This window comes from Simochromis diagramma, unplaced genomic scaffold (genome assembly GCF_900408965.1).
Source record: "Simochromis diagramma unplaced genomic scaffold, fSimDia1.1 OVJJ01000682.1, whole genome shotgun sequence".
Taxonomy (NCBI): Eukaryota; Metazoa; Chordata; class Actinopteri; order Cichliformes; family Cichlidae; genus Simochromis; species Simochromis diagramma.
In genome coordinates, this window is record NW_024387359.1 from 1,067,837 (window position 1) to 1,081,206 (window position 13,370).

Consider the following 13,370-nt stretch of genomic DNA (forward strand, 5'->3'; position numbering starts at 1 on the left):
GAACACAACTGTTCTTTGTCACGCTAAGGCTCTTTAAATATGTTTTGCAATAGTCATAACTAATAGCAGTACACTTGGCAAGTTTGATAACAATGGGGAGTATTACTGTGCATGTGAAGATTTACACAGTGAAAGGATGCTGGCATGTTTTGATCTATTCTAAATAAGTGGAGGCAATATACAAGGAAACTTTATTCAAATTGTTCACCCTTGCGCTTAGTCATTCATGTTATCTTGTGTCCATGGGAACTCCACAGGACATAAACTCTATATATACACCGATCAGGGATAACATTATGACCACAGGCCTAATATTGTGTTGGCCCCCTTTATGCTATCTGGCACCAAGATGTTAGCAGCACATCCTTTAAGAGGTGGGGCTTCCAGGGATCAGACTTGTTTGCCCAGAGCATCCCACAGATGCTCAAGTGGACTGAGATCTGAGGAATTTGGAGGCCCAATCAACACCTCAAACTCATTGTTGTGCTCCTCAAATCATTCATTTTTGCTTCGTGGCAAGGTACTGTATGCTGCTGACAGAGGGCACAGCCATCAGGGAATACCGTAATTAATGAAAGGGTGTACATGGTCTTCAGCAAGGCTTAGGTAGGTGGAACTTGTCAAAGTAACATTCACATGGATGGCAGGACCCAAGGTTTCCCAGCAGAACATTCTCCAAAGCATTCCTCTAACACAGGGATGATGGTGCCAGTATTCACCTTGTCAAATCCTTATGCTTGCTCATTTTTCCTGCTTCTATCTCATCAACTGTGAGAACAAAATATCCACTTGTTCCACAATATATCCCACAAACTAACAGGTGCCATGATCAAGAGATCATCAGTGTCATTCACTTCTATCTGTGGTCACAATGTTATGCCTGATCGATGTATATATGCTACATAACCATTATCAGTGAGAAACTGCGCAGTAAATGCTCATGCATTCACTTGATGACAGCACAGTGCCTTCTTTTTTTAAGAGGAAAACTGACTAAATCTCATATCATCTTATTTGACACTGGAATTGTTGCTCTATAAATCAGAATGCTGACAAATTTGTAGCTTTTCTGTAGCTCAGCTTCTCCGTTTGCTGCATGCAGATGAAAACACTGGTGCTGCTTACAAGCCGTGCCCGTGGAAGCAAAACTAACAAATTTCTATTGCTATTTCAACACAGCAGAGGTTATGGCCGAATGTAATGCCTCTTCTCACCGCTAGATGTCAGTGACGTTTATCATTAATAGCACGTTTTATCTATTTATTCGCGGTTTGGATTAGGAATAAAACATATGGTAATATAAATTAAATTGTCTAAAGTACAACTTATCAACGGTGACGAAAAGAAAAGATTCTCTGTTGTTGTAACGCCCATCTCGGACTATTGGAGGCAGTATAACATGTCAGGGGCGTCCATCCTGTCCCTAAATGACATGACGAAGAAGAAACTGCCTGTCACATAAGCAGCTAGCAGAGTGGCTAATATCACCCTGATTAGGCTGTTTTCACTGTCAAAATGGATGTAAATCAGGCGAAACAGGAGCACCTGCTCGCATTAAAAGGTATTTTACTGTTAACATATATGTTGTGACTACAGAGGTTGTCTTCATGGTTAGATGTGTCAGTGTATCGCGCTGTTGTCATTTGCTGCTGCTTCAAGTTGCTAGTAGCGCTAGCTAATGCAATATCATGCATTTACTTTTGTGAAGGTGTAAACAAGGCTGATGGCCAGTGGTGCGACTTTAAAGACTTTTCTTTTCGTTTGGGGCGCTTAAAACATATATTAAAGACCCTGTTTAGCAAAGTGTAGCTTAAGGAACTGTGTCATAGTGTAAGCTAACTCTCTCTTGTGCTCTTAGTTGTTGCAGCTAATTTATTTATTGCACTAATTCGTTTTTTGTTTGTTTGCTTGGGTTGGACTTTTTTTTTTCTCGAGGCAACATTTTTTTTGCTTCTACTTCCTCTAATCTGAATCTGACTCAAAGAAACAACTCTGGGAAGTTAAAGTGTTCATTTTCCTGTTTCTTTTTGTTAGCTTTCAGCTCACCACCCGCAAAAAGAAATTCTGAGCATAAGTGATATTCTGCAAACTGTGCAGCAGTCAGAATACTAACGGTATTACTCAAGTATTAGCTACTACAGCTACAGGTTTTATGCAGTAGCGAAGGGAAGATTTTATTCCCTGTTTTTAGAGCACTTCATGGACCTGGGCTTTGACATTTGTGAGGACTGCAGAACATTTTCTGTTAGGCAGTTACAATTTTTATCAGTGAACAGCGTGTAAGAAATGCATCTTACAACAGTTTTGAGACTATTAAACAAACTTCTGGAACTTTAGGCTTACTGCATTTACCTAGAGAGGGAGTTGTAAAAGTTGCATTCAGATAAGGTAACATATAGTTGTCCTTCACACAAAACCTGTATAATTTGTGCGTTTTAATTTTAATATCAGACCACCACTTTCCCACTCAGAACTTCTCTTTGTCAGCAGATTCATTCTTTGTTGAAATAATCTTTAGATACACCCCTGTTGTGGGTGATTTCAGTAACTGGTAAGCATTCATTCTTGAATGCAGGCTCCTGAATCCATGTGAAAATATCAGCTTGGTCACTAATTGGCTGCTAACCAGTGTCACTTTACTTTACAGTGATGCGCTTAACGAAGCCCACTCTCTTCACAAACCTGCCGGTGACGTGCGAGGATCGAGATCTGCCAGGTGAGCCTGTTTAAACTTGCAGACAGAGTTCCACCCACCGAGCCTGAAATGAATTTCACTCCATATTCTTTAGCAGAGCTGTAGCAAACAAGAACAACAGGGGTCAGGTCTGTGAGACTGAGCATCATGATATTATCAGGGAATCCAATTAGCTCAGTTGATGTTAACCAATCCAGTGCAGGACGTGGGATAGTAGGAGGAAACCACAATGGCTGAGCCACTGTACCACCACTCATAGTAATGACAGTTTATTAGTCAGAGGTCTCATACTCATGTTTATCAGGACACAGAAGATCAAATAAGACAAGAACAGTAAAACAACAGCCTTGTGTCCATGGTATAATCCCTTGCCTGTGGGTTGTTTTTGTTTTTAAATTGGTAGTCTAATGCTTTTGTTAGCATTGTGTAAAATGGAAAAGTTAATTCAAGGAGAAATCTGTTTGAACGCTTAAAAGCTTCTTGTTCATTAAATCTCCACCTTTTTACATGCATATACAACAATCTGAGAGATTTTTCCCAACTTCTGTAAATTCATGATCGTGTTCAAGAAGCTCACAGTCAAGCATTGTGAAGCTGAATGCTGAATGATAAGTGTTTTTGTTGTTGTTGTTGATGTTTTATTTTTTTTAATGCTGTTGTTTTTCAGAGGTCCACGTCAGCATTGCACTCCACTACAGGAAATAACACAAGTATTGAGGCCAAACTTGGTCAGGCAGCTTCCTCAATTTTTTTTACACTCATTTAAACATCCTCTGTGGTTGCACCAGGAAATCCCACTCAAGTCAGCTTACAAACGAAAACAAGATACTGTGTCTGCAATAGAGTCCTTGTTGGGCAAGAAAAAAATAGTTAATATTTTCAAGTTATCAAGCTTGTCCAAATGCTATAAAACAGAGGTAGACACATTAAAGTTGTTGTTGTTAATTTATTTCAAACATGTAAACGATATACAGTTACATTTAGTAAAGAAAATAAGAGAGAGAGAAAAAATACTATACAAAAGTTATGTTTTCTGAGTTTGCCCATACAGTGGATATAAAAAGTGCCAGGTTTTTGTAATGTTAAAAAATGAGACCACAGTCATCCAGTCCAGCTCTTTGCAGTGTCACTGTCATCCCATATTTTCTTCACTTTTTTGATGACGCAGTCTTTACTGTGCTCTGTGTTGTGGTATTTTCAATGCCGTGGAATTTATTTCTGTAAATGTTTGGCGACTGATAAGATCAGTGTGATGCTTTGCAAGCTCTCTGCGATGCTGCCAACCTTTTCCTGTAGCAGGCAAGTGAGTAAATGTCAGGCGAATCCTACTAGAACGCCTGAACTTTACCTGGGGGTTAATCAGTCTCTTTAACTGATGTCGAGTGTGTACCCAAGAAAACTGAACGCTGTGATTCAATAACGTGAAGTAGTTATGAGAGTGCACACTGTTTTATTTTATTTTTTTATTTCTCCTCGAACAGATTTGTTTCTTTTTTCAAATGATTGTGCGGGTAGTTAATAGTTAATTTGCTAATTATGTCAAAATTTTTGCAAAAATGTCTAAAAGGATAAAAGTGACAACTACAAGGTCAAAGGTTAGCTTTGCAGCTTTGCAAAAATTTAGCCAAATGTTATATTTGTGACAATAATCTTCCATCTTTAAACTACAGTTATTTAAGACCTTTTCTGCTGCTGGGTTAAAAATGTGTGTGCTACGCATCTGTTTCTGGCATTTTTGTAGCAACATCCATATTTGAAGGATTGCCTGCTGTCATTAGTTAAACCTTTATTGGCCAAACATCAGTATAGTTTATACCTTCTTATTAAACCTCTTCAGAATCATCATTATATTTATTAAGTGAGTTACTGACTGGCTGGCAGAGGCATTCAACAGCTAAGCAGTAATTCTAGTTCCTTCTGGCTGAATGCAGCACAGAGCAGTGCAGTGGTAACTGAAGTCCATATAAATCAAAAATGTGCTGACGAGTCTAGGTTGGACACCTATTTCTGTAAGTAGTAGGGAAGTTATAGTTTATTTTTAAAGAGATTTAAAGATGAATTGCATTAGTATTTAAAAACATTCCTTTTTCTTGGAAACTTGTTGGGTCAATTGAAAAATCAATCGGTACCTTCAGCTGACCCTTTTAGAATTAGCAGGATTTTTTCTGGGACCATAACTTTAGTATATTAAGTAAAAATTTACCTCAATATTATAAATAAGTCTTTTTACAACTGCAGCTATTGCCATCTGGTGGCCTTCAGATAGAATACAGGGTTAAGGTACTTCTGCATTGGCTTCAGTGAAGTAGCATCTGTATGATGTCTAATGTTGACAGAAACACATATTGGTACTCTCAATGTTTAATCTGTTTATTAAATTTCACTGGAGGAAAAACTTGAAAAAATGTTTTTGAGCATATTTTGGAAGGGTCAAAAACCCATGTGGAGTAATGGTTGCTCAAAAAAAAGTAACAGCGTATGAAAGATCTCATCTGTTAGGCTCGTTTTGACACCAGGCTCGTCTTCTCGCTGTTAATTTCTAGTCCATATTTATATTGTATTATCTTACATTATACATATGGACCAACAGGCGACTGTTGTTGTGATTTGCTGCTATATAAATAAAATTGAATTGTAAATTTAATCAAATTATTTCTGTATTATAATCACTTTCTAATCTAGTCCTTTTCTAACACACATAAATGTATCCTATAGCTGTGAAATGGAGAAACACACTGGTGTTCTATGTAATAGTTTAGTTTAACTCTCTTTCTTTCTTTCTTTCTTTTTTTAAATCCAATATGAACACACACATCACTGGGTGATCTGAGTATCAGCAAGGGACACTGAACTGAACACAGGGGCTGGATGTCCCCATTCAGAGTTGAGTGAAGTGAATATGCCAAAAAAAAACATTGTCACAAACTGTGAGTCCACTGAAACCCCGAGACCCTCTGTGATCAAGCATGTAGGAGTTGATGAAACTGATTTGGTTACAGTCTTAAAATGTATTTTTCAGTCCTTTTAGAAGTTATGACAGTTAAAAAAAAAAAAAAAAAAAATAAATAACTGTACTCAAAAAATATTAATAATATTCAGGGTAGAATCTTGCATGTCTTTATTAAATACATTAAAGTTAATGAAGAGAAAATTATTGTCAGGGCATCAGGTGGAAACGTATTATATTAAGATGTTAGAACCTGTCACAAAACTAACCACAGTACATATTATTCAGTGAATTGAACACAAGATGTTTGAGGCGGAGTTATTAGAAGGAAAGAAGGAGACGTTGAAACCTAATGGTTTTACCTTTCAGGTTCAGTCTGCTTTGAAACTTCATCTTCAAAGCGTCTTTCTTTAGCTTTCTCATTCTCCTTGCAGCAAACTGAGTGCTCACCTTGTGCAGCGCTGCCTTACAGCATCAGAAGAGCATCTGCCTGTTAGATATCCACACATTATGTTTCTCCAAAACCAATTCTGTTAGTGTGCACGTAGATATATATCTTATTGTTTTCATATCACTTATCCTCTAAATAGTAAATCTTTAGTGAGGAATCAAATTTCATGTGCGGGAGCCAAATTCTGGACTACATTATACATATCCATGACACCTACCTACCCATGTTTTTGTCTCCACAGCGGACTTGTTTGGTCAGCTTATGAGGCAGGATCCCTCCACCATCAAAGGTGCAGAGACCTTAATGCTGGGAGAGATGCTCACATTACCACAGAACTTTGGGTAAAACACCAATCAGCTGTAACTCTTTAAAGTTAAAAACAGCAGCAAGTGCTTTTTTTTAAAAAAAAAAAAAAACAAAACAAAAAAAAAACGAATTCTTGTCTTCACATCATACAGAAATATATTCCTCGGCGAGACCTTCTCCAGTTACATAAGCGTACATAATGACAGCAGCCAAGTTGTTAAAGACATTCTGGTGAAGGTACTGTAAAGAAGGAATACCTGCTCAGTTCAGATTGTGCGCTTTGTCTTCCATTTGCACGTAATCACGATGTGGTTCCCTATGTAGGCTGATCTGCAGACGAGCTCGCAGAGGCTGAATCTCTCCGCATCAAACTCTGCAGTCGCAGAGCTCAAACCCGAATGCTGCATCGATGATGTCATTCACCACGAAGTCAAAGAAATTGGGACACACATGTGAGTGTTCCCACTCCCGAAATGTTTTCCCAACTCACCAGTAATAAAAAATAAATAAATAAATAATAATCCTGTTTGTTTGTTGCTGTTTTCACATTTCCAGCTTAGTTTGTGCAGTCAGTTACACCACCCAGCAAGGGGAGAAGCTCTATTTTAGGAAGTTCTTCAAGTTCCAGGTAAGTTATGGCTCAGTGTTCTAATTAGGAGATGGTTGTAAAGTCACGAGTAAGCTTAGAGATGAGTGGAGAAATGCCACAGAGCTACAACAGATTGCCTTCCTCTGTGTGGGTTTGGTGTCAGGCAATCTTCTGCCCTCAGTTCAAGAACCAGCTGTAGCCTTGCTGCCTTTCCTTTAGATGAATTTCTGTCACTCTGATTCCCACTTTCAGTAAAACTCCAGTTGGACTAAACAGTACTGCATGGAAATATTATTTTCAGCTCGATGGCGGTATCTTATGAGAAAACTTCAGTGTTCAGCTTTCAATCTATTTTTAATCAGGTTTTGAAGCCGCTGGATGTGAAGACGAAGTTCTACAACGCAGAGGTAAATTAGCTCTTCTCAAGCAGCATTGCGAAGCTCTTATTTCATTTTATAGTCAGGAACATTTACAATAGAGGCAGTTAGCATTAGTTAGGCCTCCATGAAAACCTGTGTGCCTCCAGGTGAAGAAATGATCCTGGAGATAAGTGGTTTTCCTGGATAAAGGCATTAAGCTCCCCCCCCCCCCCCCCTTTTTTTTTTTTTTTTTTTTTAAATACTCTCATTTTCATAGCAGTAGCTTCGTGTATTGCAAATATTCATTGTCATCAACATTGGCATGTAACTCCATTTGTTTACTGTGTCTTGTCTTGTATTTTATTTTCTCCATTAGAGCGACCTCAGTTCTGTGGTAACTGTTTCTTCTGTTATCATCACTGAACATTAGCTTCTACTAATCATTTCTGGCGATGGACACTCTTTCTTTCTGAGCTCATACAAAGGTGCAAAGTAAAAGAATGGAAGAAAGTCTGAATATAGAAAAGATCTTCAGTGACTCAGTTGTTTGTTACCCCTTGACATAAACTTCCATTCTTTTTCTTTTGCCCTCTCTTTGTTTCCTCTTCTTTCAAACTGATCCTGCACGGTGTTTGTGGTGTCACATTGTTGTGAGTGGGTACGGCATTGATTGCGGTTAGCATCACAGAAGGTGCTATGATTAATCTCGTATCTATTCGTCTATATGTGAATGATTATGTAGTAGCGCAAGTTCAGCGCTGCTCGTTTTTAAAGTGGACCTGTTACTCTTTTCATATGCTGTTCCTGTTAAACACCAACAAAAAACCTCTGCAAAAGCGCACACACAACGGTAAACGGCTAATAGCAAACATGTATCTACACTATGATGTGAATCATGTGATTAAAACGAACGTTACTTTACAGCGTTTTTCTGTTAGCTGGTGTTTCCTTAAGTTGCACTCCATTTGACCTTTCAGGGCTGCCAGTGTGCAAAGATCACAGGCTTTAACCTGCTTCAGTTTCACACAGGTTTTTTTTCCTTTGTCATAGAGAGTGGACAATCCCTAATGTGGCCATCTAATCAAACAGCTTAGACTATAAGCGCGGAAGCCCCACCCACCTGCTCTTCAACCTTCTGTTTGCAAGGGTCAGCCAATCAGAACAAAGTTACTTAATTTATGCTGTGAATCACGAAACGCTGCCCTAGTGCAGTCTGAGAATAAAATATTGAGCTACAAAAAGCAATTTAATAGGTCCACTTTAACTTTTGTATCACTACAATTATGCTCTCAATAGTTAAACAGCCAACAATGACAGTCTTTGACTATAAGCACTAAAATGTGAGGTTTGGCTGATTTCACACTAACTTCACTCAGAATGATCAAGTCACTTATGAATAACAGGCACAAACTTATCCACGCTTCCTCCTTTTTGTTTCTCACTTTACAGTTGTGGCTGCACAGACAAGTTTACTGTTGTAAAGACATCTGAGTGTTGCTCAACCAGAACATCAAGTAGCTTCCTAATTAAAATAGGAAAGCAGAACATTCTCCACATTTCAGGCATCTAAATTCTTTCTATGTGACAACATAACTTTCTCAGGGATTAATAAAATACTCTGATTCTACGTTTGAGATGCATTTATTATGCCTCTGCACAAGTAAATAACTGTACTCTTAACCGGTAATGATTGCTCTCAAATATTAATAAACTTATTGTTTTACTTACTGCTGAGCGACTGAGTAGCAGTATTGAATTTGGCCTGTTACTACACAATACCAATACTTTTCACCTTTCCAAATGGTTTCATTTTTGAGCTGACCAATTTAATATATTTATAAAATCGGTGTACACTTGCAAAAGTTTTATTTTTCTATTTTTTTGGTTCTAGTTTAAGCTTTCTAAGAACCCATAACTAGGGTCGCTCAGTGGCCCCAGAAGTATAGTTGTACACCATAAGATCTAAACTGGTAGAGCCAGACATTTACTGCCTGGCGTTACCTTGTTCCACATTTCCTGTCTTGACAGTACTGAACAAATAAAGTCAAACATTTCTAAACATACTTTCATAAGCCAAACTGCTTGATGTTTGATAAACTAATGTTTCACTGTGCAGCCCGTACTGTGCACCTGCCGACCAACAATTGTACTAATATGTCCTCAAAGGTACACTGAGCAAACTTAATAGGATTCAGTTAAAGTTTTTCTTTTAATGCCAGTCTTCTCATTGACATTCAATGTATAACTCCTATATGACCAAAGAAATTTAAGGGTCACATTTAAGTCTGTCTTAAAACACCTCTCAGATGTCTGTAAGAGTTACAGCTTCCTGTGATCTGTGGTGTCCATGCTGGCTGTGAGAAACTTCCATACGTTTCCTAGAAGAAAACAGAAAAATCTGATTGCTCTCTGTCATTTTCAGTGAGTAGAACATTAATTGCTTTCGAGAGCAGCACTTGCAGCATCTGTGGTCTGTCTTTTCTTTTTACACGGCGTCAGAAGTTATATTTTTAGTATCATTCCTCAAAGTCTCAGAGCACATTTGTGACGACAACGGGTCACAGATGTGCTCCCCAGTAAAGAAGTAGCGCGTGCTGTGAGAACCAATGAAGCAAGTGTGCTTGCTGGATCAGGAGGTTTTACCCACTTCCCTCGGGGAAATAACCACGAGAAACTCTAACAGCCTCTGTGAGCATGTGAATATCGTTTTAAGACAAACTTTAAAATATGAGCTCATCTTTTTGAAGCTGGCACATTTGCAAAAGCCCTAACCCAGCTGTTAATACCTGACATGTTGCTCAGTTCACCTTGGAGATTATGTAGCTTGTTATAAAGGCTAACATCAAATAGCCTGTTAGTGTGACGCTGTGCTTCTGCGCTCAGACAGATGAAGTGTTCCTGGAAGCGCAGATTCAGAACATTACCACCTCGCCAATGTTCATGGAGAAAGTGTCTTTAGAGCCATCCATGATGTACAACGTTACAGAGCTCAACACGGTCACACAAGCAGACAAAGGGTAAAACAAACACACACGTGTCCTTATTTTTGATAACATTTTACACTCAATACTCAGCTGTAACTTTTCCTCTGCAGAGAGTCCACATTTGGGAAAATGTCCTACCTGCAGCCTATGGACACACGGCAGTATTTGTACTGCCTGAAGCCAAAGCCGGAGTACGCAGAGAAGGCCGGCATCATCAAGGGAGTGACTGTCATAGGCAAGCTGGACATTGTATGGAAGACCAATCTTGGAGAAAGAGGGAGGCTACAGACCAGTCAGCTGCAAAGAATGGTATCTTGATCTGTTAGCCTACTGCTAGAACAGAGGCGCTCATTTCACTTATCCTCTTATAAATACGTTTAATACAGTTTAATCCCCACGTGTCCTCCAGGCTCCAGGGTATGGAGATATTCGGCTGTCTTTAGACCTGATTCCTGACACTGTCAACCTTGAAGAACCTTTTGACATCATCTGTAAAATCACCAACTGCAGGTAGAAACCCCTGAAAAATGAAATCGCCCTCATAATACAACCCTTAGTATTATTCAGTTCACTGAGGGGGTTGAATTAGCCCATAATAACCAGCTTTTCTCTGCTTTTCTGATATTGCAGTGAAAGAACTATGGACCTGGTGCTAGAGATGTGTAATACTAGTTCTATCCATTGGTGTGGTATATCAGGGCGACAGCTGGGGAAACTTAGTCCTGGCGCCTTCCTCTCACTGCCCCTCACAGTCCTGTCTTCCGTCCAGGGTCTGCAGGTACGATCCAGACTTTGCAATTGACCGTGTGCTCAGATCAAAGTGCTCTTTACCGACTTACTCGTGTGTTTGCCTCTTTGTTTCAGAGCATTTCTGGTTTGAGGCTCACAGATACATTTCTGAAGAGGACGTACGAATACGACGACATTGCACAAGTGTGTGTGGTCTGCCCGTTTACGAGCAATGAGTGCTAGGAGTTTTCTTTACCCTTTTTTTTTTTTTGCATTTTACATATGAATGGACCAACTGTGGCATTCTGCACATGACACTATGTTTTTTGCAACTTAATGGAAGAATATTGTATTTTACAATTAATTGTGAATAATATAAATCACTTTCTTTGAAAATAATGATGTAAATGTGCATAAATGTTAATAAATCTGTCATCTTTGATTTAATATTGCTTTTAAAAAGGTGCTTCATGGCATCTGTGTTGGCTTTTGTTATTAAAACTCTTACAAAGGCACAGACATATATTTACTGACTTGATCAATGAGTTTTTGGATATTTTTGTATTTAACTGAAAATTTCTAATTATATTTTTAATGTGTTGATTCATGTGGGAATAATCTCCACCCGTCATCTACTTGGAGCTGCTCATTTCTTGTGCTACTAGTCATATATTTAAAAAAAAAAAAGAATTAAATAAAATGTCAAGGCTAAGGTTCAGGTGTCACTGAATTCACTGAAAATATAAATATTCAGAATAAAAAATACAAATTTTTAATGAAATGTGACAAATTTATGTATAATTTGCTTCTCTTATATGTGTTAAAGCAACAGGGCACTTTCACGTCTTTAAAAGCGAAAGGTCAGCCTCTCCATCTGTGTAGGAGGCTAATTGAAACACTGTCAGTGTCCAAAGAAAAACAAGTCTTTAAATACACTGATCAACAAAATTAAAATAACTCTTTGAAAAGACATCAGATCTCAATGGGGAAAAATGCTGATGTGTGTGTAATGTTAGGAATGAAAGGACGCCACATTGTGTGATGGAAATAAAAAATATTAATCTATGGAGGACTTGATTTAAAGATTACCCTCAGATGGAGCAAAACATAATATTTCTAATAATGTCCTGGTCATGTAGGCCCAGTCAGTAGTATCAATTCCTTCATCCTCCAGGAACTGGCTGCATACCTCACCACATGAGGAAGGCACCAGAAGGAATCTAGGACCCACTGTGCTAGCATAAGGTCTGTCACATGTGCTCTCCTGTGTTAAAAGCAAGGGCACCAGTGGTGGACCTGCCATTTCTAGTATTGTGGTATATACCAATCGGGCTTCACAGTGCCGGAAAGTGAACACAGGTAGTAGAGGATGTCGGACTCTCGGGCCACTCTCGTGAAGTCTGCTTCTGATTGTTTGGTCAGACATTCACACCAATGTCCTGCTGGAGGTGATTTTGTAGAGCTATAGCAGAACTCACTCTGTTCCTCCTTGCACAAAGGAGCAAAAAACGATCCTGCTGATGAGTTCAGGACCTTCTCTGGCCCTGTCAAGCTCTCCTAGTAACAACCTGTTTCCTGGAATCTCCATGGTCTTGGGACTGTGCTGGGAGACACACAGCAAACTTTCTGGCAGTGGCACACACTCATGTGGCATCCTGGAGAAGTTGGACTACCTGTAGGGTCCAGGTATCCCCTCATGCTACCAGTGATGACACTGATCCTAGCAAAATGCAAAACTAGTAAAAAAAATAAATAAAACAGAAAAGATGAAGAAGAAAAAACATTCCTGTTTTGGGGGGTGTCTCATTTTGGCCCCTCTAGTTCTGCTACTGTTACTGTATTTAACACCAAAGCGACTGAAACTTATTAACAACCGCCTCTCTTACTTAACTGATCACATCAGTATCCCACAAGTTCAACTGACTCGATGCTGTACTCTGATTAAAAAGTTCCCTTCATTTTTTTTGATCACTATACTTTCCTGTTCCAGGTCTCACTCACTGTGGGGTCTCCTTTACCAAAGAGTCCTCAGAGTGGCCCCTGTAAATAATCCTACTCTTGCTTACCAACTCCAAATTCTTGTTCAAGTTCTCATGTTCCTAATAAAGACTATTAAACTTGTGACTGTGTCCGGGTCTTGATGTTCTGGTCTTTATGACTATGGATAACTTGAAAAGTGGTGGTTCATCCAAAATCTTGTATTTGTTTGCAAAAACTAAAGTTCTTTGTCAGTGAACAGTTTATTGAGCTCAAAAGGAAAACTTAATTTGAAATTATGTGAAGCAGATCAATCTGGTATGGTCTTTGGTC

General features: G+C 38.9%; 1 protein-coding gene across 2 annotated transcripts; it reads left to right on the top strand.

The window, feature by feature from the left end:
* Positions 1-1,427: 1,427 nt before the first annotated feature.
* trappc13 (trafficking protein particle complex subunit 13) lies at positions 1,428-11,734 on the top strand. 2 transcript variants are annotated; one of them, XM_040007300.1, is made up of 13 exons: positions 1,428-1,561; positions 2,648-2,716; positions 6,335-6,434; positions 6,552-6,636; positions 6,724-6,851; positions 6,955-7,027; positions 7,351-7,395; positions 7,724-7,741; positions 10,231-10,364; positions 10,442-10,640; positions 10,741-10,841; positions 10,962-11,109; positions 11,196-11,734. In XM_040007300.1, the coding sequence occupies exons 1-13, from the start codon at positions 1,516-1,518 to the stop codon at positions 11,301-11,303; spliced, it is 1,254 nt and encodes a 417-aa protein (XP_039863234.1). In that variant the 5' UTR covers positions 1,428-1,515; the 3' UTR covers positions 11,304-11,734. The 2 variants fall into 2 exon arrangements, with proteins under 2 accessions (XP_039863234.1, XP_039863235.1); XM_040007301.1 differs by lacking the exon at positions 7,724-7,741.
* Positions 11,735-13,370: the final 1,636 nt, after the last annotated feature.

Coding starts and splice junctions, on each gene's coding strand:
- trappc13 (XM_040007300.1), top strand. CDS start 1,516: ATGGATGTAAATCAGGCGAAACAGGAGCACCTGCTCGCATTAAAAG. Junction 7,028..7,350: donor GGAAGTTCTTCAAGTTCCAG/GTAAGTTATGGC, acceptor ATTTTTAATCAG/GTTTTGAAGCCGCTGGATGT. Junction 10,641..10,740: donor CCAGTCAGCTGCAAAGAATG/GTATCTTGATCT, acceptor CGTGTCCTCCAG/GCTCCAGGGTATGGAGATAT.